The sequence below is a fragment of the Athene cunicularia genome, assembly GCF_003259725.1.
Source record: "Athene cunicularia isolate RWA chromosome 1 unlocalized genomic scaffold, athCun1 chr1_part2, whole genome shotgun sequence".
Lineage (NCBI taxonomy): Eukaryota > Metazoa > Chordata > Aves > Strigiformes > Strigidae > Athene > Athene cunicularia.
In genome coordinates, this window is record NW_020799092.1 from 29,647,975 (window position 1) to 29,673,185 (window position 25,211).

A 25,211-nucleotide genomic window follows, 5' to 3' on the forward strand; every position below is an offset into this window, starting at 1 on the left:
CGTCTACTTAGTATTGATATTGCAGTTGCTATTTCATATTGCAGCACCTTTTGATAACAAAGATAAGGGTGGCTATACAGTGCTACTGGAAAGGAAGTCTTTGGAGAAGGCAGCAGGAGAGCTGAGTGTAGAGAGGACTGTTTTAAAATTATTTTGTGCTATGTGATGTGTATGCCATTATGTTGGGTGTGGTAGTAAATAAGCACTTCATGTTGACCACATGGAGCTAGTATGCTTGTTCTTTTTCTTTTCTGTATTTTTGTGAGTAGCACTGTCTGTGCTATACTCTGTGCAATGTAGCTTCCCAGTGGTGTTGCAGTCTCTTCATGGGAAGGTTGCTTGATGACCAGCAGAGAAGTGATCTTGCTGATTCTGGCCAATTTGGGGTGTCAGGGTCTGCGAGATGTGCTTGTGGGATCAGAAGAGAAACTTCTTTATTCTTGGTCCAGCCCTGGGGCAAAACCTCTTTGAAGTAGGATACATTGCCACTATTACCTGACTCTAGCTTCTGCTGCAGTTGGGTGGCTGGGAGTCAGGTAGGAATAGTTACTTACCTGGACAAAATTCTTCAAAGGTTGTTCTCATCTGGGGGTGGATTAGTCTGTGACAGTTAAATATGGAGGGCTAACAGTTTGGGACAGACCTTTCTTTGACATCTGTAAATTGTACCACATGTTGGGGAAGAGTTTCACACAATAATACACATGCAGTCCTGTATGTTCTTACTAGTCTCACAGCAAAAGTCTGATTGCTAATTAAAACTTCCCTGTCCCTTCCTCTTGTCAGTTGGTACACATGGGGTGTGAAAGGACAATTACATCTGCCAAGTAGAATGTCTTTCAAGCCTAGCTTTTAGAGTAGTTGATTGGGACCATGCAAGACTAGGTGTTGTTTATCACTCTAAATGTAGTTGGATTTGGATTAATTGTGAGCCTCTATTTCCAGTCTATAGGACTGTCAGTGGCCCAGAAAAACCCAGAAGTGCTGAGTCAGGGAATTTCACAAAATTTATTTATTGCTAATTAACATTAAATTATTGATTCTGATATTGGGAAATAAGGATGAACAACTGAACAAGCACTTAGGGAAGCCAAGGGATGCTTCCCAACAGACACATCACTCCCTCTTCTCAGTCCCCAGCCCCATTGCTGCACGCTGCATGTTGTCCCTGCAGGGAGGTGATGAGGAGGGGATGGGGGTCAGTGCTTTGCAGCTCACTTTGCTGCTTCTCATTTCCGACTCCATGGTTCCCTCATTGGCTGCAGTCTCCTCAGGGTGTACCTCCTCCTCTGTCCTCAGTCAACTCTTCTCAGGTGGCCTTCCCTTCCTCCTTACCTGTTTTTTTGCCTGGTCTATTGGATGGTGGTGGTGGTCAGTTTGTGTCACTTAGTTGTTTTAACATTTTTTTAAAATCAGTCTTAGTAGACCTGAATACTGCATTAACCTCTTTGGTGGCTTGCAGCTGAATGCCTTTGCAATCCTTTGTTTCAGCAATGCCAGAAGGAGCAGGGCAGCCAGTTGTATGGCATACAGAAAGCAGGACTGTTTGTTCAGGGTTTTGCATGTCTTCAGTGTGTTTCTAACATTGTGCTGCAGCAAAGAGCACTAGTAAAGCAGCAGGAAATTTTGCATAGGCCAGGCTCACAGCCTGGGATTCTGACAGAGTTGCAGAGTGGTTGCACAGAGTGGGCATGTGTGAGGCATTGAAGGCTTTAGGTTCAACTCAGATGTTCTGCACCCTGTTCATAATATTATTGCCATGAAGCTGTTTGGTGACTATGTTTAAACACTGATATCTAGGTGTTTCTGGAAAAAGAAAACCAACCAAAGCATACTTAAAAATTAAGGCAGTGTCTTTCAGTGTTACTTATGAGTATTTCTTTCAATCTTCCGCAGACTGCCTTTTCAAGGTGTGTCCTATGAACCGATATTCAGCTCAGAAGCAGTACTGGAAAGCCAAGCAAGCCAAACAAGGAAACCATACAGAAGCAGCACTGCTAAAGAAACTTCAAGTAAGAGACATCTGTATTTGTAATCTTATCTCAATCTGCAGGCTGTAGAATTACAATAGAATGAGAAAGAATAATAGTAAGTGCATGGGAAACACCATGGTGGGTATTATTATGCTACCATAGCAACTTCATATTCTCCTTAGCTCTCCTACCTTCTGACTGTCATTATTGCCCCGCCCTGTTTTTTATCTTACTTTGGGTTGGGGGTTGTGCCTTTGCTATAGGTAAAATATACTTTCAGAAGTTTTAAAAGGTAAAAATTAAGTTGTTAAAATTAGGAGTGGGCCCTGATTTACATCATGCTGTTATTTTTGAAGTCCTTTCCAGGAGTTAGGTGGAAGGGTAGATGAATGTTTTCAATGCTTTTGTCTGAAAATTCCTCAGAACTGCAGTTGTTTTTGTTTACAGTCTAGGTGATTCTTCTCTGAACCATTGGGTAGATTCTGTTTTGCATCAAATACAGTGTGGATAGAGCAACTTCTCTGTCTGTGAAAAAGAGATGGCCTGATGTTATAATTCAGTTAATAAGACTAAGTGAAAACAAGGTCATGTCAAACCCAGCTGATAGTTTTATGTGCAGTGGAGAGGCTGCCAGTGCTTCCATTTAAAAACAACGAGGAGGAAGGCACATTGTGTGTGGCTAGAGCTAGCTACACGGCAATTGGAGCTACGAGCTGAGAGTTTGTTCTGTGGCTGTGTTTGACCCAGACTACTGTGCTTAGCCATGATTTTGCAATGTGTGACCTACTAGCTTTGTTTTGTTATATATAAAGTCAAGGTATTTATATGCAATTGAAAACCCAGCAAGTAACAGGAATGGTGACAAGGAAAAGCTAATCATCGGCCCTCTTTTTCTTTCAGGATAAAATAAAGCACTTGGAATTAATTTTCATGCTTGAAAATTTTTAAAATAGCACGCATCCATAAATTGTGGCTGAGTTTCTATTCTGTGTAATAAAAAACCAGAATCACTACACAGGGTCTGGGTGATTACAGTTCAGAAAATTATGCTGCAGCAGGATTCAGGGGATAATATTTTCGGTGCAGTAATTCTTGCAGGGTGGAGGAAACGTTTTAAATGTGATGGCATTTCCTTTTTACACTATCTATTCTAGTAGCTGAATACAGTACTGAATACAGTACTGAGTACTGATTTTGTAAAGTTTAAAGAAATAATCATTCTCTTGCAGCATGCGGCAGAACTGGAACAAAAGCAGAATGAAAGCGAGAACAGAAAGCTGTTGGGTGAAATTGTAAAATATAGCAATGTCATACAGGTAAACCTATTGAAATCCATTTTCCTTCTCTCAGAGCTGGAAAGGAAATAGTTTCATTTCAAGGTTACAGTGAAAATGAAACTAACTGCTGTAATCAGGATTGTCAAGGGTCAGGTAAACAGAACTTGGTGAAGTTTACAATATTGTGTTTTTCTGTCTGTTTTAAAGCCTACCAGAAGTGCTCTGTATTTATGTTTAAATAATAAGTTGTAATATAAATTTTATGTGTAATTTTTGCTGCTGCAGTTTAAAATCTGAGTGCATATATGTATCTTTTATTTTCAAGATTTATTTCAAAATCATATTATAGAGGTGCTGTGCAGCTTCTTTTAAGTCACTGAAGTAATTTGTGCTTCATGACATATGAAACAGATGTTCTTAAGGGCAGTACAGATTTCTTGTAATGGGTGAAATTCCTGAAAGTAACACTGTAAATGGACCATTGCCCTACCTGTGTAGTATATTCTGTAGAATTGATCACTGACACATTTCTCTCAATCTGAGATAAAATATCTGTTTTCCTAAATAGCAGTATATTTTGATAACTCTCTCCAGTTTTGTCTTTATGTATGGTATGAATAATCACTACAGTGTGAAAGCCTATGCCTCCTCTTTTGACTGAAGAGAGAAAAAGCAACAGCTATAGTATTTTTTTAAAATTATTGTTTGTTCACAGCTACTGCACATAAAAAGTAACAAGTACCTCACAGTTAATAAGAGATTGCCGGCTCTGCTAGAGAAGAATGCTATGCGGGTGTCTCTGGATGCTGCAGGGAATGAGGGATCCTGGTTTTATATCCAGCCGTTCTGGAAACTGAGGAGTGAAGGTGACAACGTAAGTAATATTGAATGTGTAAGAAGGAGAAGGCAGAAAGTTTCTACAAGATACATGATTTCTTTTCTACCGGCATAAATCATAGTGGATTAAGAAAAAAGTATTTTAAACAGTGCTTGGGACTGTTAGCTTTTATGTTTAAGTAGAAAGTGTTACCAAATTATGTGGTCTTGAATCTGAAATGTTGTCACATGCATATGAGCCTCTGATGATCTATGTTGGGGCATCTTTGCTAAGTCCACCTGCTGTGTCCAGGCTTACAAAGCTGATAATAAGTCATAGTTTACACTATTTTTTTTTTAATTTTAAAGGGTTTTTTTTTTTTAATATTCTGGGCAACGTTTTTTTCAAGAGGTCAGCAGAGAATGTCTCTAGGAAATACACCAGCTTTCTTTAAATCTGTATCACCCCTCTATGGTCAGAATTGGGTTACATAGTCTGGTGGGTCTTCTGGGTAGGTTTCAGTAGGAGCCTTGCATGCTGGTAAGAGGGAGAATACATATGAGAGCTCTTTGCTACAGGTCTGAGTTGTGCCATGAGATCAAAACTTCATTTGGTTATGTCTTGGTTAAGTGCCTGCTGTCGAAAATTCAGATCTGCCTCTGGGAAGGCCACATGATGAACTTGTGTGGTTTTATATTGTAGACCTGGCTGAGAATGTTTGGCCACGCCCCTGTGAAGTAATCAAGGAAAGAGCCCTCTCAGGATCTCAGACAGGAATGCCTATTTTCTCATATATTTTCTTTCATTAGCTCTGTGGTTACCCAGCTCACCCAGGATGAGTGTTGTTGCCTGCAGCTCCTTTTGGAAATCTGTTGTGGGGAGGGGAAGGACTGCATTCCCAGATCTTGGTCAGAAGTCCCTCAAGTCCTAGTCTTTCCCTGCTCCACAGAGTGATCAAAAGGGTATGTGAAAAGCTCCCCTCTTCTGCAAGCCTGTTGCAGAGAAAAGCAGCAGATGTGAGTAGCCCTCTGGGGCACCTCTGCATGGCTTTTTAGCTAGGGAAGAGCAGTGTTGTGGATCAAACATAAACCTGGTATTCCTTTCTCTCTTTGGAAAGAAAAAAAGGTGACTTTCTGCTTTAAGGTTCTGGCTCAGTTTCTTAGAATAACATTGGCTCGGCATTTTCTTAATGTCTCATGCCTGGGAAATAAGTGCATGTCATGCTCTCCAGAGTGAGGACCTTGGGTTCCCAGATTGTGATCTCAAAGCCATCATGAGCCTTTATAGCTGAGAGGAGCAGACTTAAGCCCTATAAGTCATCCTCAGTACTATAGAGTTTTTGATTCAGTTTTGCACTATTGTGAGCACATAAGAGTTTGGAAGCAGTTTTGCTGATCTGAAAAGTTTGTGGGTCATCAGTGATTGCTGTAACATTCCACTCTACAGACCTCCCTCACAGTTTTTTCCCTGTGGGGCTGTATTTGACAGGCTCTGAGCTACAAGGGATGTGTGGGAAACTGTCAGGTTTACTCCTAATTTAGTAGTCTCCTTTGGAACCTACCTGCTGCTCATTTTTTGTCACCAGGTGTTGTCTTTCAAAACTGGGAGCTTGTCATTTTATTTTACAGAGGGAAGTCTTGAGAACCAAATTTTTCCTCCTTTACACTAGGCTGAAGCATATGTGATAATTTTATTTGCAAACTTCCAGTGCTACACATTAGTCCATTGGTGACTTTCTCATAACTACTCTGGCACATTTCCACCCCTTCAACAGTTATTGAAACTAGGCAGCTGCTGTAAGGGGTTACAGGGGTAGCAAGTGATGGGGGAAATCCTTCATTTACCCCTCACAGACAGAGAGATGCTCCAGTCTTGTTTCCCAATTCTTCCCTCTCAGTTATTCCCAGACATGTGCCCATTAAAAGGCTAGTTTCTGGGGAACTCCTCTACAAAGCCGAAGACCACATAAGCTGGAGCTAGCTGCTTTACCCACTCACTAGGCTAGCTTTTAGAGGGCTTTATATCTTTTTGTATGCTTCAGTGCATGGAGTTAGCTTGGTATATCAGGCCCTTATTCTGTTTGGAAATGTGGGGTTTCTTTATTTTCAATTTCTGTGCTATAATGAGGAAAATCCCTAAGAAAACACATTTTAGAAAGTCTGTAGAAGTGAGTATTGAATTACTGCTTGGATGACTGCTACAGTGTCAGATAAGGCAAGGTAGATCCAAATATGCCATATATCCTAAAATGAAAGAAGGTGGTTTACTCTGGAGCAAGCTGAGATATAGGAAGTCATGTCTGTGACTGTCATCACAGTTGTTTAGCCTTGTGAAATATTTTAAAAACTAGTTTTTGGAAGGAGGCTTAGCTTAGCTTCATTAGCAACTGAGTAGTTATGCAAGTCAATGAAAGTAATGAAAAAATATGGCTGAAAATTTACAGTAATTGGCACAACTGCAGTTTTTTATTCAGACTTTTACCAAGCGTATACTAGCTCTCCTTCAATGGAAGATGTGATTTAGGTTAAAGCTGGTTCCAGTTCAACTCAATAGCAAAATGTGCACTGACAGCAGGATTAGATGTGTGGATTGCATTTTCAATTGTCTGCCGATTTAGTGGTTTGAAAGCTTGATCTTGCAGCATGCTGAGGGAGGTGGTCTTGGACTTGGGGAATGCCCAGCCATCTGTGGGAAAGTTCTGTTAATCCTCCTGATATTTGAAGTGTGTGAGCAGTGCCACTGACAGATGTAGTTATGACATACAAACAGTGGAGGTGGAATACCAGAGCCTTCAGTGAGCCCAGTAACCTACTTGGATAGTTAGTCCAAACTGAAAATGCTGCTACTGCATCTTCACAGCTAACATAACCTTTTGTAACTGCCAGTCTTTATGATATACTTTACTAGTATTCGCTCCTACTTCTTGATTGTAGTGTAGATGTGGCTGTCAGGTGGGCTTACTGAGTTTATATGAACAATAGAATCACTCTAAGTGATGACAGTGGTGGTCCCTCCCCCAGAACACAGTCAGCTTTGACTGTGGCTCTTCCCACTCTCAGTATAGCCTCTCCACTAAGAGATGGACAAGTAGGGTTGCATGAATTTAGAAATTACCTTGGTCAGGAAGAACTACACTGCATCCAAGACTGAAAGACCTTGTAAATTTCTCTTGAATTTTAAAGCTGAATTCTCACTGGCTTCATAATGAATTTAATAATTCTTTGCAAGTTTGTTATCTAGACCAGAAAGGGTAAGAGCTTTGCAAAGCAATCCGGAATGAAATTCTCAAAATCTCTGTGTCTGATGCAACTTTAATGAATCCATGTCTATATGCAAGGAAGAAGTCCCAGAGACCAGTCAGACTATTACCTGCTGCTGGTCTACAGAATACTGTGGATGGCTGTGCTCAAGGGTAGCTAAAGGAAGAGCAGAAAGAGCTGGTGTCAGTTTTAATTTTGCAGAGCAAAACCTTGGGAATACATTGCTCTGTCTTCTGTAATCTCCATCTAGTACAATTCTACAGGAGAAATATGGACACATGGGCACACAAGTGGTCTGCCTCCAGTCTTTTGGGCATGCTGGGGCATTATTTGGAGCCAGAAATCAACTAGGTAGAGGACAGGAGGAACTCAAAAGAGCAGACTTGCAACTTGTCCCAGGTAGCCACATATAAGAGAAGAGGATTCCCTTTTCACTTTGCTTTCATTTTCTGCATCACTGATGGAGGGTGTATAGGAAACAAGCTCTGCGAAACTGCCTCTATCCCTTCCTTCCCAGCCACCTGTGGAGGTCTGAAGAAAGAAGAAAAAGAAGAAAGGGGAAGAACATAGGATAACTCATTGTTTCTATGACAGCTGGCAGAGCTGGCCAGTGTTGAGGACAGGTTACTGATGGGGACTTGGAGCAAGGCAGGAGTCTGAGACAGAAACAGTGACCCCACATAACAGTTCTTCCTCAGATGTGTGCCTACAGCAGAGTAACCACGTACATCTTCTTTCCATGGTAGTCACAGGCTTGCATTCAAAGATACCTTCCTCTTGCCCATCCATTTTTTTCTTTTTAAATAAGATGCTTAATTATGTGCTCTCTTACTCTTATAATTAAGCTGTTACAGTCCTGGTATACTTGCAATAATTTTGAAGTCCTGATTCCACTTTGCAGGATGCAAGCCTGATGGTTTTTTGCTTAATGAATTGTCTGATCATACCTTCTTGAAATGGGCTGTAATAATATCTGTGTGAAGCATGGCATGCAGGAATGTATTGCATAAGTAGTGTATCTTAAAGGTGTCTTGTCATTATTTCAGTCCCATTAGTGAACTTTTTCTCGTTACTTGGATCAAATAGGATTTCTACTTGTAGTCTGAGTATGAGGAAGCTGTCTTTTGCTACTGTTTATTTTAGCTGTGTTGGTAAAGAGCTGGCAACCTCCTTTCACCTCTGCAGTAAGTGGGTCAAATTCACCTGTGTTGAAGTCACATGAGGCTGAATTGGGCTCTACTTTTTCATAGGAAATGTGCTGATCAGTGCAGAAAGCATTTTTGTCTATTTGTGTTCCAAAAGAAAGCATGGCTTGTGCAGCATTTCATACAGCAAAAATCACATGTAGCCACTTATCTTCATGTGTCTGTGTGCATAAAATATAGGCAAATCAGGATCCAGTGCCAACCAATCTATGTGGATTGATTTTTTATTTTATTTTTTTAAAATTGTTTCTTTTTTCCTCCTCTCCCAAGTATGAATTGAGTTCTCTATATGCAAGTTTCAAGCACTTTGTAGGTCAAAGACATTTTCATAGATTGTTTTTCCCTGTCTATATAGGTAAAGAATTGCAAGGGCACGGGAATTTGCTTGCAGGGAGTCAGCTAAGAATTACTCTGAGAGAAGGTCTCTCAGCTGATGTAACTGCTGCCTATGCTGAGGTCCAAACACCATTTAAGGAGTAACAGCAGAGAGGATGGAGTGTGTTTGCCTCTCTGAATTTCCAGTGATTTATGTTCCTTTCCATATTGCAGTCATACACTCTAAATTGCAGAACTCCTGAGCCTATGACATTTGCCAGAAGATGGTCCACAGAGTTGGGGAGTCACTGGGCTAACAGAGTCTTGTCACAAGCAAATTTTTAAGGCTTTTATGAAAGACACATTGGTGGGAGAAGCTTGGCTGAAAGCAAGGGAGGGAAAGGAGTTTTGCTGTCTGACTACAGATTATTTTCTTAGCTTTTTCTGCCTTTTGGCTGGTGGTATATGTGGAACAAAGAGTAGTTAATATAACTTTTAGATGAACTGAACTTCTCTTGGAATTCATAGGTTTGTATCTATTCCATGATCTGAAGTTTCTGCTGAATCAGGTGAGGTGCTTACTGACAATGCAAGGATTCATTAGTATGAAATCTTGAACACAAGCAATTGTAGAGGCACAGGCAAACAGCTGATGTGTGAATTGTCTTCAAATAAATTCACTGAGTGCCAGTCCTGAAGCATTCTTTTGGGTAATTTTCTAAAAATGTAACATTACTTCATTTTATTGGATAATTACATAGGTCTAAATTGTGTTTTATTTCTGACTTTCAGGTTGTTGTGGGTGATAAAGTTGTTCTCATGCCAGTCAATGCAGGGCAGCCTCTACATGCCAGCAACATTGAGCTTCTAGATAACCCTGGCTGCAAAGAGGTGAGTTTAGTGAAGCGAGGAGGAGGGGTAGCTGCTGATCTTAGTTAGATGCATTATGTATTGTTCTCTACTGGTAACCAGAACCCATCATGGGCTAGATGCCAGCTTCGCCTCAAAAAATTAGATGAAATATACTTACTCTTGGCACAGTTCTGTCTGGCACTGAAAGCTTCTTGAGGTTTGCTTGAGTATCTGAAACTCTCACTGAGGTAAGAGTACGTCCTCTTCCAACAGCTCTTTAGGTTGTCTTTGGTAGGCTGTCAACAGACAGGGTAGTGTTTTGCCCAGTGAATCTTCTACAACATCAACATCATTATTATTAATGCTTCAGAGCTTCAGGACCCATGTTAGGCACAAGTATGTAGCTAAGCCATGTCCCCTGCCACCCTAGATGTAGTGTGGTCTTTTAGAAGAATAGAATGTCTCAAAAAGAGAAGAACACCCCTTAAGACTCTAATTGTGTTGTGTTTTGGTTTTTTATCCCAAAGGTAAATGCTGTCAACTGTAATACAAGCTGGAAAATAACTTTGTTCATGAAATTTAGTAGTTATCGAGATGATGTACTGAAAGGAGTAAGTATGATTTTATTAATTCTTTTTCAAATCTGAAAAATCATGCCATATTTGACTGTAGAGAAATATTACATAGTGAATAAAAGAAGAAACGAGGACTTTGTCAAGCTGTTGAGGATCCCTCACTACTGTCATTCAACAGCCAGAATATTTTTCCTTTGTGTTATTATCATACTAAGTGAAAGCAGCTGCTTTGTGCTAGTTTCCAACCCGTTTCCAACCCATTTCCCCTCCCAAAGTGACTGAGGATCCATTAGAAAAGATGAAGCCCAATATGATGAGGGCTCTGTACAGAATAGCTGTGACACTTCAAGTTTATGCCAAGATGCTAAAAGCAGGTATAACAAGCTTACAGAAAGGAACAACGCATGAAAGATGATGAAAGCTGTAGTAAGACAATGTAACTTTAAATGCTAGGAGATTGGACAGCTTCATGCCTCCAGATCACTCCATGAGATCAGTTACATTTTCATTTTAAATAAATATTTCACATTAGTCCTCACTTGTATTTTAATAAGTCATTAACAACTGGATATTTTTCAGTAGGTATCAAGGTACCAGCAGTTCTTAAGGAAGAATTTGAAAGGGGAAATGGTATATTTGTGTAGACCTGTTTGGGGATAGTGTTTGAAGCCTTGGGAGAGGCCAGAAGGAAGCAAAAATGATGCCAGCAGAAGAAATAAAGAGGGGGCATTCATTTTGATTGCATAGTAGAAGAGGTGAGATAATACAATGTCAGAAAAAAACTATTCACTTTCCCTAAATATTGAGAGATTAGAAATAAAAAATTCCTTTAGTAAAGTTAGCTAGAATTTAAAATCACCTCTAGGTTAATTATTGCCCACTATTCATTGCAGTGCTCTGAAACAAGTTCTGTTTTCACAAAAGTGCATGAGTCTCCTGCAGGATTGAATTGTCTCATTTGATTTCCAGACTCAGTGCCAAGATTGTATGCTCCGCACTTGGCACCTGCTCCAGCAATAGGAAACTAATAAATGTTTTCTTTAAATCAGCTATGTTGACATCACTGGAGCTAGTACAAATATAGAGGATGAGTCTAGTGGCTTTGCCTACCACTTAATAATGCTGCTTCTTCATATTACTTTAGGGAGATGTTGTTAGGCTGTTTCATGCAGAGCAAGAGAAGTTTCTGACCTGTGACGAATATGAGAAGAAGCAACATATTTTCCTTCGTACTACATTACGTCAGTCAGCCACTTCTGCAACAAGTTCTAAAGCACTGTGGGAAATAGAGGTATTTTTTTTTCTTTTTGTAAATATTTTAGGCCCTGAAGGCTAGGGTTCAGTAAAAATACTTTACCACAACATGAATCATTCATAGCCTCTCATATCATCATACACCTCCCCATAACTATTATTATTTTATGAAGGTTTGTGTAGGAACACTGAAGAGATACTTTATTGCTGTGTCTGTGTGGAGAGATGTTTTCTTATTATATTTACCTTCGCTAAAATGACGAAGAGTCAAATTTAGACTTGATGTAAATAGTGCGATTTTATCAAAGCCAATCAAATGACATGTATCCTGAGTTCTGAGTGTTTATATTTGACTTCATGTGCAATATAGAACATTGAAATTCATGAATGATAAGAAATCTCACAAATGTGATTGAGTCCATTCTTCTGCAACGGCACATGAACATCTGTTTAATATTAGGATTAATAAAGATGTTGCTGAATGGATGTGATTTTTGAGAAGATGACTAGCAAATAGATTTTTTTGTTTAATTAAGGAATGTTGGAAACTGGTATGTCTCAAACCCTTGCTGTTACAGAAACTCCTATAACACCTATTACTCCTGTAACTCCTATACCTGAAAGTTCTTATGTACTGAACAAACTTTGTGCATTTAACGCGCAGCTCCTTGCTCAGGCAAATGATTGATTGTTGTCTGAGTAAGGACTGTATGGAATACAGTATATTTCACTTGTAGTTATTTGAGTTTACTCCTTAAGAGAAGAGACACTCCTAGGTTTGAAGGTAGTAATTGACCTTCAGCTGAAACAGAATTAAATTGGGATATTTCAAATGATATGGGGATATTTTATCACTTGAACACAAACTTATTGGAAGCCTCTAATGTTGTCAAAAATGGAGCTGGTATAATTGGTGAAACAATGTAAGAGGGTTTGAGTTTTGATTTTAAGTAGTGCTTATGTAAGTGTAGAGCAGCTACACTTACTTTTCTTGAGCTCCAGGTTCACACCATGTCACTTAAAGGCAAAATTTGACTTATAATGTTTGCAGGGAGTATATTAATGAGAACATGGAAAGTAATAGGAAGAGTATTTCCTGGTATCTGGCAAAAAATAAAAGTAGTTGTTATCTATGGTGGGCTTAGTGTGAGCACAGAATTCCTCTCTGTGGTAGACTGTAATTATGTCATTTACATATTTTTATTTGGAATGAGTTGTAAAAAATGTCAGTGATCCAAGTATGATCTTGAGTAGCTTGATTAAAATCTGTACTTCTTTTAGGTTGTCCATCATGACCCTTGCCGGGGAGGGACAGGACAGTGGAACAGCTTGTTTAGATTTAAGCATTTGGCAACTGGAAACTACTTAGCTGCAGAGGTAAGAAGGTTAATTAAATACATTTGAGTTGGTTCTGTGCTGCCTAACCAAGTACTATATATGTCCTGCTAATTCAGAACTACCATAGTAGGTATGTCCACAGTGTAGATCTCTGAAAACATCTCCCACTGGGTGTGAATGGGGAGAAATGGATATGCACTGCTCTGTCATGCTATATTGCTGTAGCTAAGGGTTGCAAGGAAAATTTTCTGACCTACAGGACACTAGTAGGTGAGCTCAAGACTAACCTTAATATCAACTGTGCTGTTGAATCTTGAATCTACTGTTGTCATGACAGCCAAGGCAAACATCACTGTTAAATATCCACCATATTTACACTGAAAACCCCTGGATTCATTTATATCTCTCCTTTTGTTTGCACTTGATTTTTGGAGTAGTGTTGTGATCAGTCAAATATTATTCTTTGCTGGCTCAAGCAGCCACATACAGACTGAAGCTTTTAGAGTGGAACTGAATGCAAGCTAATGATTGAGCTTGATCAGAGAAATCTGTATGCAAGTACTGGAACAGATACTCTAAACTACTCTAATTCAGGAGTTGTCATTCCTTTTTTTTTTTCCCTGTAGGCTCTAGACTTCTTGAAAAAAATGTTTCTGTGGTGCTGATTTCAGTGTATTGATCTCTGCTAGCCAGCTCGTGGTCCAAGGCATCTCTGTGTTCTGTAGAAACTTGAAGAATGACAAACTTATATATTGGTGTCATGACTATTGTGTCATGTGAGTGCATTGTGATTGTAAGTAGGTTGTGGTGTTATGCTATTGCACTCCTGTCTTTTGATTAAAATTTGAGTAAAGAGGTCTGAGGAAGTCGTTTACCCTTTTGGTGGAACAGAAGGTCCAAGAGGAGAAGGAAAAATCTTACAACTTGTCTGGTTATTATCTGGTACTTTATATTAAGGCAAAATAGTGTTGTGACTCCCCAGAAGAGCAGCATAATACCTTCTAAGACCCATAACTGTCATTAAAAATAAAATAGGGCTCTTGACAAGCTGGAATAGAGCAAATAATACCAAGTTTATGAAATGGGACAGCCTTGGATTTTTCCCTGGTTGCAAGAAGCTCTGAACTTTTAAAGTCTTATCTAATCTGTATTAGAACGGGTCTGAGTCCAAGTTATATCAATGAATGAAAAGTATGGGTTTTTTCTACTGATTTCATTAAGTCTGTGCAGGATTGCTTCTTTTGACTTATGCTTGGAAGTATGAGTGTGAAACTTCACAAGAGCCAGATATAAATCACTGTATGTTAGGGAATCCCTGAAAAAAGACTTGCTCTAACTGGATGGAGTTACATTTACAGCAAGTACAACTTCTGTATGCAGACAACTCCTTAGTATTCCCAGGGTGCTGCTTTCACTTGCCAGCTTCTGTCACAGCCTGCACTAATTTCAGAGTAAGAACAATCAGGACCTATCAAACCTTTAGTTATTTCTAATGATGCCAAAACCAGTGTCAAAACATAAAACAGTGGACCACCAGGACAGATACTGATACTATTTTTCATCTAAGACTGAATGTAATTTGGATCTTTTCAATGGTTATAGCAGTAGCTCACGGTGTAAGTTAAAAACCTGATGGGCCTGAGTGGTGAAGAGCATCATGCCTTTGAAGGCAGTGGGCCAACATGCCCTAACTACTTTGGTCTACACTGCTGCCTCCATACTACAGCAGTACTTTAGCTTGTGTTGAAGCCAGCAGGCTTTGTGTAGTTAATATTGGTTAATAACAGCTAATTTTCAAGAGGCAACCAGTACTTCCACTGAAGAGATGGTTCCATTTTCCTCTCTACTTGCAGTGAGAGATGCTCCTAGTAGAAAGATTTTATTCAGGCTAGCTAGGCTGAGCTAAGCTAACTTCCTAGTCAGGAAAGATATCAAGCACTATGACTGATGGGCTTCCTTCTTCTGCCATACCTCATCACCTCAGATGAAGAGGTGTCACATTACACTGAATGTCGAACTTGAGCTTAGGTCCTTTCTACTGCTGGAAGGGAAATCCACATCAGGAAGACTTGTAATATGGAGAGTACAATTGGCACAGTACAGTGAGAGCTGGAAGAGCATTTGATTTAAACAGGGGTGATATACTGTGACTGGAGAGCAGTATTAGCTACTGTATCTATGAAGTGTAAAATACATGCTGCTGGAGATATTAAAGGTACTGCTGTAATAAAAACCTGTGAACTGTTCATATGTGCCTGACATATGAACTACACAGTTCATATGTCAGGCACAACACATCAGCCAGACATACATGTCAAAGATTTATGAACAGGTGGACACCTAATGTGTGTGAACTAACTTTGAATCAATTGGGCACGGCTTACTGAACACTTACGTGTGCTCTTGCAGCATGGGAGGATTACTCATGTTATGGATCATCAACAGAATCACACATTGCCATGACCTGCTTTTCTTTAAGCTTCCATGATAAAGATATCTAGAGTAGAATAATAAATACTAACACATAAACAAAATTATTGAATCTTTTAAGCATTCTATTGTTGGCTAATGCTACAATTTCTGTAACAGTTTGATTATTATAAATCAGGATTGATCACTGTTTATAACCACCTTTTCCTTACTTCATCCTTCCATAAATCAGCTTGATGTGTACCATGGAGACTTCTGCAGTGGAATCTTACATGGGTCAGGTCTCAGACAATAAGCAGAAGTGTCCTTCACCTGGGTATCTCCTTTTGCTTCTCTGCAATTAAGCTTGTACTTTGTGTGAGCAGTGGTGTGCCTTCTCTTTTCCTTTGAGGCTTTCTGTGCCAGATGTAACTGGTCAGTCTCATTTGTGACTTGGTGGGTCACTACTGACCCATATAGTGAAGGATTGCCACTGCAGCTTGTTAACACCAGAGGATGATCTGGGAACTAAGAAAATTCAAGACACTTGCCCCAGAGAATTCAGAAATTTAAAACTAATAAACCTCAAGGTCTTTTAATACTACAGTAAGTAAGTTTAAAAAAAGTGTGAGGCAATACAGTTGTTTAGTAAGCAAAACATATAGGTAAAAGTTGTAACTCTAATTCTTATAGACTTGAGAGAATGAAGTCAGGTAGTGTAAGTCCTAAATTCCATGTTCCTGAGAATCACAATCGGTTGTCCTGTTTTTGTTACCTTTCAAAGACTAAGGGTCCTCTGATATCTCTAGACTTCTGACACAGTTGCGAGTAGTACCATTTCCTTCAATCCTCTTTCCGCTTAGGCTAATTTTCATTAATATACTTTGACATTGTCTAAGACCTACTAATACTGTAAAGCAACCTAGACCCTACTACTAGACTATGGGCTGAAGGTGAGCCACCCTGAAAGACCCACTGCTGATGGAGACCCACTGGCACATGTTTGCTAATTGCACAGAGCTGCATTGTCATTCCCCTATTACTGTGCACATCCTGGGAACACAGTCTGACATATCAGATGCATGAATGTTCTTATACAATTACTTAAGGCATAGGAGGTATATGCTGAAGAAAGGGTTTCACGTTTGGTGGTAATACTTGGGACATCTGAAATCCGTATAGGTGGTAATGTCTCAGACATGTCCAGCATTTGAAAACCTGAAGCCACTGGCTCAGACATTCCAAAACACTGAAATCATAAAAAAGTGGAACCAAATACTCAGCTGAAAAATTGGACAGAGAATTTCTTTTCTTTGTAGACAGTGAGAGTTTTGCTGTTAGTGTCAGAAGGGCTTGATATCACCCAGAAGAGCTGAGACAGTTCCTTAGCAAGAGATTTAAACACTAAGCCACCAGCTAAGATCCAGGCTGCTGAGTTTTATTCTCATCTTCAGAGTCAGCAGTCTTTTAGAAGAAGTTTTGTAGAAAATTCTTTTTTTAGCCCTTGTTACAGCAAAATGACCCAAGTTATTCTGAAGTTTTATATTTATAAAGAGAGGCTGTAAGGTTGGGTGAAGGTTGAATGCTTCACAGTAACAGAGACTTTTCCTAAATTTTTTTAAAGTCTTTTCAGTGAATGTATCACATGTAGAACGCATTCTGATCTATCTGTGTGTGGGAGCGAGCTTCAGTTTACTTCAACAGCCTTTCAGATGATGCAGGTTGGGACCACACAGCTGTGCCTTTCTCATGAGCACACCTAACCTTTTCAATATTATAATTGCCAGGAGAAAAGTCTCTTTGAACTGAATATCAGCGTATCAATTGTGCTGAACCAAAGCATGCACCTTTAGTATTGTTCTCCATGTGTATAGCAGCTCTAGTTCTGTAATTTTTAAACTGGGTAATCTATACTGAAACTGTTAACAGTTGCTGTATGAGGATGTTAAATATGTGTGCACATGCATGCCTATATGCACATAAAAGAAATGCAGAATGTTTGTAATTTCATATTAAACTTCTTAGGTGATATGGATATTGCTAAAATAATCACAAATACATATGCAAATGTCACAAAGTCTCACATATTGCAGTAGACAGTAGGTTGCAGTACCTGGCTCATGAAATGTGAACGTGGACATAACTGCAGTTCAGAATTTGTAAGGAAAAATCTGTGATAATCCTGTTTTACTTAGTTGAATACACTAAGCCAAAGTTACGAGACGTCTTGGTCAAGATTTGGCAGTAAATCTGGTGAGGTAATTGTCTTTAACACTGAATTAACTAAACTATACTAAATTAATTAAGATAATGCAGGTAAGATGGCAGCCTTAATGTTTACCTTCTGTGATTCTATAAAATTGTGGTCATAAACAAGGGTTCATATTATTATGGTGTCTTCCAAGATAGCGCACAGAGTACTGATGTTGCTCCAAAAAGTAATCTGTGCCCTGAAGTTCTTCTAGACAAAAGAGAAGAGTGAGAACAGGCTGGCCAATGCAATAGATTGAAGCAGTGAACTCAGAGGTAATGGCAGAACCAAACGTACTTTTGCTGACTTGTAGTGTGCTTCAGTCATGAAACCAAATTGTTGTTCATTCAGTAAAGCTCTCAGGAGTAGCATTGTCTTTGAAGTCAGTGGAATCATGAGTATTTATGTGCTCAGGGGTCCAGGGTGTCTCAGATGCTGACCTGATGGGTTTGGACCTCCTCTAACAGTTTTCACTTGTGCAGCCACCTCCTGGACTTCTTTGACCATTGTAGGACTGAAGACTCCACAACAGCCACTTCCACCTGTGAATATACTTCATAAATGGCTTGTATAGAATGATTGGCATGGCAAGCTCTTTAGCACATACTCTGATGGGCAAGTCACTGAGATGAAGCTGTCCACTAGCTAGCTGCTTAGGGTGGAAGCAGCAATCTGATGTGCATTCCTGATGCATATCCCACTGGAAAATGCCTCTGGGTTTCTTACAGAGTTCAGTTTCGTCTTTCTGCAAGAGTGAAAGGGCAGGGTTTAAGCTGTAAAATAGATCAACTCTGATCAGTTCTAAACTCTTGTTAAAATCCCATGTGAAACATATGGCCAGCTTTGGGGTTATTTAAAGACTAGATGCTCAGTGGAGTTTCTTTTGAAGGTAAGAATGATTGAAGCCAGTTGGCCTGAGCAGCACAGGTTTACATGTGCATGAGATCAAATTAAAATTATATGAATATTCTAAATTGAACAGGAAGTCCAGTCCAACTCACCTAGGATGTAGTTCAGTGGTAAGAGTACTTCAGTGGCATTGTAGGCTTGCAGAAATGTGTTCCTGCAGGTATTTGATTGGAGTCCTGTGACACAATGTGCTATCCCAGAAGTGGTGTTGGCATGGGCTCCAGGGTGTGGAGAAGAAGGAATAGCCCATGCTTTAGACAGGGTCACTAAGCTAAGGCACCAGGGGCACAAGTGGTTGGGGTCGGTTAACAGGAACTGCTGAAGCCAGCATCAAAGGCCTTGTGGGTCCGTCAGCTGGATTGCACCTTGTGGTGGTGTAAACCACTTTCTGAGAACTCTTGAATCAATGGCAAATAAAAGTTATTTATATTTCTCTCATCCTTCTTAAATAATTTCTTCCCATATTATTTCACTCTACTTTTCTGTCAAAGTTGCCCAAATTTCTTTTCAGAAAAGCTTATGTACATCATTCACTTTAAATTGAGAACTGCTGTTACTCTTGGTTTACATTCTTTTAAATGGATTTCTGTTATGTCTCAGTATTAAAAATATTAGCCTGCCATATGATGTATATTGTTATAATAGGCATTTATCTGGGCGAACAGAGCCATAATGTTCATAATAAATTTAATCCTATTGTAATAATCACTTGAATTGTATCATGATGAAGGTAGTTGGAGGCATATTCAAGTTCTTATTGATAGAAAATAATACTTTCCTGCCTTCTGAATAGGATGTAGTAAAAAAGTGGAACTTGCTGCCACAAGAATAGAAAACAAAGCATTTAATGAGATTTTAAAACAGATTACATATTTGTATGAGTAATAGTATCCTCAGCATTAGCTAAGGCTAAAAAAAAAAAAAAAAACATAAAAGGGAAATCAGTTCTTAAACTTGAGACTATAAACCAGGATTAACCCTTTGGAGCCCTGGAGAAACTTTCTCAGTAGTTTTATGCACTTACTTTTCTTTCACCTTCTTAAACTGCTGTGGAAAATGGAATACTGCAAATGATGTTTTATTAAGGCAACTGAGACTGAATATTTGAAGGCCATAATTTAGACCTTCTGATATCCAGGTTTTGGAAATTGAACTACTGACAGAGATCTTTCGTGTTCAGGAAGCAAAAAGGGATGACTTGTTTGCCAGTTATTTTTTGGGGTGACATGGAATCAAGCCTTTGCAGAAAAATTTATTCATCCACTGATCATACAGCTCATGCAGAGGAGGAAAGCACAATGGTAAATGCTCTGTGGCTCCTTCTGCCTGTAGAAACATTATGGCAAATAACTGGATAGAAATGGCCTTGTTTAACCGAGATGTACAGGTACCTTTTGCGCAAGGATAGCAGTTAGCAAACCGGAGAAGGTACCAGGAGATGGCAGCATCCACCAAGGCCTTCACACATCTGCTCACACATTTAATTTGTTGGTATTGTGGGACCTCCTTACCTGGACACAGCTTCAAAATCTTACCTTTGAGTCTTTTTTTTCCCAGTCTCTTCATTAAATGTTAATACAGCATTCTGATTAGTTTCTGTCTCTTGGGCTCAGTGATTGAAGGTTCTTGTACAAAAAAGGACTTGCCAGGGTGACAGGGTGAACTCAGCACCATAAGCCTTATTTCTATTTTTCACTATCTCATAGGAGGTGTGGGGTTTTTTTTAAAGCTCTGTAAGGAGTGAAGGATAATTTACAGCTATGGGTGAAGGGATGGAAGAGAGCCAGAGACCAGAGGAGGAGGATGGATTACTGATTTACAAAGCCAGTCTGACCTGTTCCACAGAATTGGATGTGGCTTTTTAAAGTGACAGTTTGAAGCTGTATGTTTAGCAAAACCCAGAGCTAGATTTTCCACGGTTTTTAAGAATCTTGAGAATGTAGCTAAATTTCTTGACCTGACCTGTCTTGACTTTAGGGGAAGTTAGGAGCAATATTTGCATCTGTTGGTGCGCAAATACCTTCAAAAATCTGGATATCGGAGGAAGGATTTTTTTTCCCCTCAGTCAACTGGTTTTCCAGTAGTGATCTGTGAGACTGTGTTCAGCTAGGCTTTTTCAATCCTGTCTGAAGTTGGCTGTGTTTGAGCCGTGTTTGTATACAGACAAGCTTTAGAAGGAAGGGAGGTGTGAACCATTATTAATGCAGCATTTATTTTCATTTAGTCGTAAATAACAAAATGCTTCTGTTATTAAAAATACAGCACCTGCTGGTATTGCATTTTGACGTGTTCCAAAACAGGAAATGGAGACATGTGGTCTGTTTTTTAGTGTGGGGTTTTTTGCTTATTATTTCAAGATTACTTGAGAAGGTTTTATTCAACTACAGTTTTGCCTTTCTATTTTTGATGCTTGATGGAGGTTTAGAAGGCTTCCCATTGTTTTTTATTGCTGGTGTGTGTGTGTGTGTGTGTGTGTATGTGTGTTTTTAACGGTAGAAATTTCAGTAATGTCTATTTTAGTCATAGCTAGTTGTTTTGGGGAGGACCACTGAAAGGCATATGGGATATTAATATTTAGGATATAACTGTTGAAGATGAGGATGCTTTTTCATATAGCACATGTTGGCATGGAGCCACTGAAGCTCATGCTGAGATTATGGCCCAGCATTCAGGTTAGACTAAAGGATCTCTTAGACATTTTTCTTTCTTTTTACTTCCTCTGCAGAATGAGATATGGCTGTGTGGGACAGAGCACCAGGCATTGATGGGTGGTCAGGTTCTCTGCCCTTGATCACAGTAGAAGCAAAGGGATTTTCCAGTCACCATTCTCTCCTGGCTTAACATATTGCTACGTGTTGCGGCAGCTCCAGTTTATACTGCTGGTGTGAGACCTTTAAGTCAGTGGTAATATAGGCATGCCAAAGCACTGACCTGCTATTGTTTATACAGCAGCTAAAAATCCCATCAAGAGGACCTATCCTTTCTTCTTATGACAAGGGTGAATAATTGGGACAGGAAGATGTTGAAGCTGATTTTCATTCCTGTTTTGACTAGCAGGTGGTTCCCCCATGCAGGGGTGGCTGTCCCTGCCCACCTCACACTGCCTGGGCTGCAGCAGGGGCCTGAAGCAGGCAAAAGGATTCAGCTCTCCCAGTGCTCCCTGGCAACTCATCTGGTCTGCTAAGGCATGACTCGTAAACAAAACAGCAGTGAAATACAATCCTGAAATAAAAGGCCTTTTAAGATTTTTAACCTTTCCTCAGATGGTGATTATAAGGAATTTTGTGCTGATGATGTGATAGTGTTGAATGGGTTTTATTGAGGTAGAGTCAAGAGCCAGTATTTCTCCAGCAAGTTAATAAGGTGGCAAAAGTCCTTCAAATACCACTGAAGCCTCTGAAACAGTACAAAAATCCTTTGGATTTATCAAAATCTAATCAGTATGACATTAACAAAAAACAAAGCAAGCCTAATGAAGATGAAAGATTTGAGAAGTGGATTTTTTCTTTTGTGCTGGCTTTTTTCCCCTCAAAACATTTGCTTGTTGATTGGGTACTAGGCTATGTGTTAACAGGCTGGTTATCAAATGAAATGGAAACTGTTTACTGTTTATGTGTGTTGAATTAGATCCTTTTATTCTTTGTCTGTCAGGGTTTCCTTCATAAATGTGGGTTTTAACCAAGTCATTAAAATGCTCATTTAGCTGAAATTTGGCAAACTAATTCTTTCCCTGATGAGATGTTTTAAATATCCTTTACCTAGTCAACAAAATTTGATTAAAATCAGCATGTTTGTTTTTTTTTTTCCCAAGCTCCTTTCTCTCCTTCTTATTTGAGTGCCCCAAAATAACCTGTTTGGGTACTTTCCATACATTCCTCTAAGAAAGCAGCATTTGGTATAAATGTAAAATTCTGAACAATTTGTCCACAGTATGGTCTGAGATTTATAATTCAGTTGTCGGACTGTAAAGCATATCTTACTATGTGAAGATGCAAAAATAAAATTAAAGCCAGGAATAACGTGTTACTGAAATTGTTCTGCTAAAGAGTAGAACCTCAGGACATTATGTAATGTGAAGTCTTATGTATTGAAAACTTTAAGATGTAGCTTTGACTAGCTTTAATCAGTAGAGACATCATCAGTGGAGGTGACAGAGGCTGGAACTTCTGGCACTCAATCTAGCAGAATACCTTTTAGGATTAGCGTGGCATTTATATTCTCTGAGTACCAAATACCAGAATTAATACACACAAACACACACACACACACACACACACACACACACACACACACACACGTGAAAGTTGTATTACTATTCTGCAGGCTCTACAGGAGGATGATCACATCATGAGAGCACTAGGCAAAAATCCAAGAATGAGATTCCTTGTCCTTCCAAATAAATTTAACCAGAAATAGTTAAAAGTCTATACCTCAATTTTTACACCTGTAAAAGCCCCTTCTCTTAATTGTTTGTCACAGTCTCTACTGGAGGGCTTCTGGGGCTCCCACGGTATGAGTATATTGGTATATTGTATCTTCATACACCTACTCTCTTTACATATCACCACGTACAAAGGCTGAGCCTGAAATCTGGCTGAGACATCAATTTTTATATACTCAGGAGGACTACCCGCAATGCTGACCTTGACCTTCAGGCTCTTTCAGATTCCCTGTGTAGATCATGAGTTGGGAATTTGGCTTCTTAGAAAAGTGTACAAGTAAATGCTAATTCTGTTTAGCGGTAAAAAGAATGTATTATTTTCTCTGTAGTTGCAAATCTTTCTATAAACACCAAAATAGTCAATGATTTTAGTGTTTAAAAATATGACCTTGTGTGTTGGTGGTGGCCTTCTCATGATACTGTCTTTGCTGACAAGTTTGCTAGACTGCTTCCAAGCTCTGTTTTCCTCAGCAAATTTGGATTCCAAGACAAGTTGAGGCACTAGATACTTCCTGTGAACCATACTGTGCAAATTGCATTTGCAGGTACAGTGGTACTTACCTGTTGATAGGGCCTTAGCCGAAGGAAAAGCTGATGCAACACCTAAATCAGTACCCACTGTTAGCTCTGTGTGTGTCATAGTTTGAGCCCAGAGCGCAACTGGGCACCATGAAGCCACTCCATCGCTCACTCCTTCCCTCAGGGAAGCTGCTCCGTCCTTCAGGGACGGAGAGAAGAAAATAAAACAAAAGGTTTGGAAATCAAGACAGAGAGGGATGATTCACCCATTATGATCACAGGCAAAAGACATACTTGTTAGGGGAAGAAAAAAGAACATCAATTTATTTTAAACACCATCACCACTTAATTTTCTAGTCAGAATAGGACAGTGAGGAATACAGCCAGATCTTCAAAACACCTTCCCCCCACACTTTGCTTCTTCCCTAGCTCAGCTTTGCTCCCAATTTCTCTACCTCTTCCTCTGCAACAGCACAGGGGATAGGGGGTGCAGTTAGTTCATCACCCATTGTTTCTGCTGCTCCTTCCTCAAGGGGAGGACTCCTCACATTCTTCCCCTGCTCCATCATGGGGTCCCTCTCATGGGAGACAGTCCTCCACAAAATTCCTCTGACATGAGTCCCTCCCATGGGCTGCAGCTCTTCACAAACTGTTCCAGCATGGGTCTCTCCCATGGGCTGCAGTCCTCCCATTATGGGCTTCCCTCAGAGCCCCAGCCTTCTTTGAGTACAGCCACTGGCTCTGACATGGGGTCCTCCACAAGCTGCAGGTTGGCATTTGCTGCACTGTGGACTTCCATGGTGGCAGGGGCACAGCCTGCCCTCTCACCATGAGCTGCAGAGGGATCTCTCTCCGGCCCACCGCCCCACTCCTTCTTTCTTCCACTGACCTTGGTGTTTGCAGAGGTATTTCCCTCACTCCTCCTCCCAGGTTCCCCTTCTTAAATACATTACCACAGAGGTGCAGCCCCTGTTGCTAATTGGCCTAACCTTGGCCAGAGTCTGGTCTAACTTGGAGCCAGGAGACCTTCAAGAAGCTTCTCAAAGGAGCTACCCCTGTAGCCCCCTCCCCCATTACCAAAACCCCACCACACACACAGACCCAACACAGTATGTAAAACCATAATGTCTTCATGGTGCTGTGATGTGAAAGAAAAGTTGGTGTGATAGCCTTATTTTCTGGAGTTTAGGAGTCTGGAAGATGTGTAGAGTTTGGTCTGGGTTCATATGTGTAAGCAACTGAAAAAGATGAATGATATGTGGTGTCAATAAATTGTTGTCACTGTAGCTGAGAGCTGATTACTTCAGCCTTGCCCAACTGCAAAATCCTCACAAAGCTGCCTACCTACATGGTGGTGGAGTGAAAGACAAACACAACTACTATCAGGTGGCCACTTCACTGATATGAATTCTCCTTTGTCCTTCCCTAGCTGTTCTTTACTAGTTCAGTCTGTGCTACTTGATGTAGATTGCACCTCCCTTACCACCATACAGTGATTGCCATTTACTCATGCGGTTAGGTTGTGTGTCCTTAATGTAATGGGCAATTGTTGGGATGTTATAGTGAATCTCATGAGATTGCCATAACATTAAATCAGTTGCAAGGTCTTTGATATTGTTTAGTTTTCAACCATGAGGAAACTGAACTCTCATTTTGTGATACTTTTTTCTTTCCCATCCATGAAAGGTAAAGAATGGCTGTGCATAATTTTGTAGAAAAACAATGAGCAATTAGGATTTCTGAATTATTCTGCATCGGAAAAGAAGCTGTTGGAGATAGGCTTTAAAAATATAACATATATCAATCTATTACAGTA

At 39.9% G+C, this 25,211-nt stretch overlaps 1 protein-coding gene across 1 annotated transcript in view; it reads left to right on the forward strand.

Annotated features, from left to right (window-relative positions):
* Window positions 1-25,211, forward strand: part of ITPR2 (inositol 1,4,5-trisphosphate receptor type 2) — a 283,088-nt gene that overhangs the window by 37,700 nt on the left and 220,177 nt on the right. The window contains exons 4-10 of the mRNA XM_026864631.1: window positions 1,897-2,012; window positions 3,203-3,289; window positions 3,966-4,124; window positions 9,640-9,738; window positions 10,227-10,310; window positions 11,419-11,565; window positions 12,810-12,905. Coding sequence (XP_026720432.1) covers window positions 1,897-2,012; window positions 3,203-3,289; window positions 3,966-4,124; window positions 9,640-9,738; window positions 10,227-10,310; window positions 11,419-11,565; window positions 12,810-12,905 — 788 coding nt within the window. The remainder of the gene's footprint in view (window positions 1-1,896; window positions 2,013-3,202; window positions 3,290-3,965; window positions 4,125-9,639; window positions 9,739-10,226; window positions 10,311-11,418; window positions 11,566-12,809; window positions 12,906-25,211) is intronic.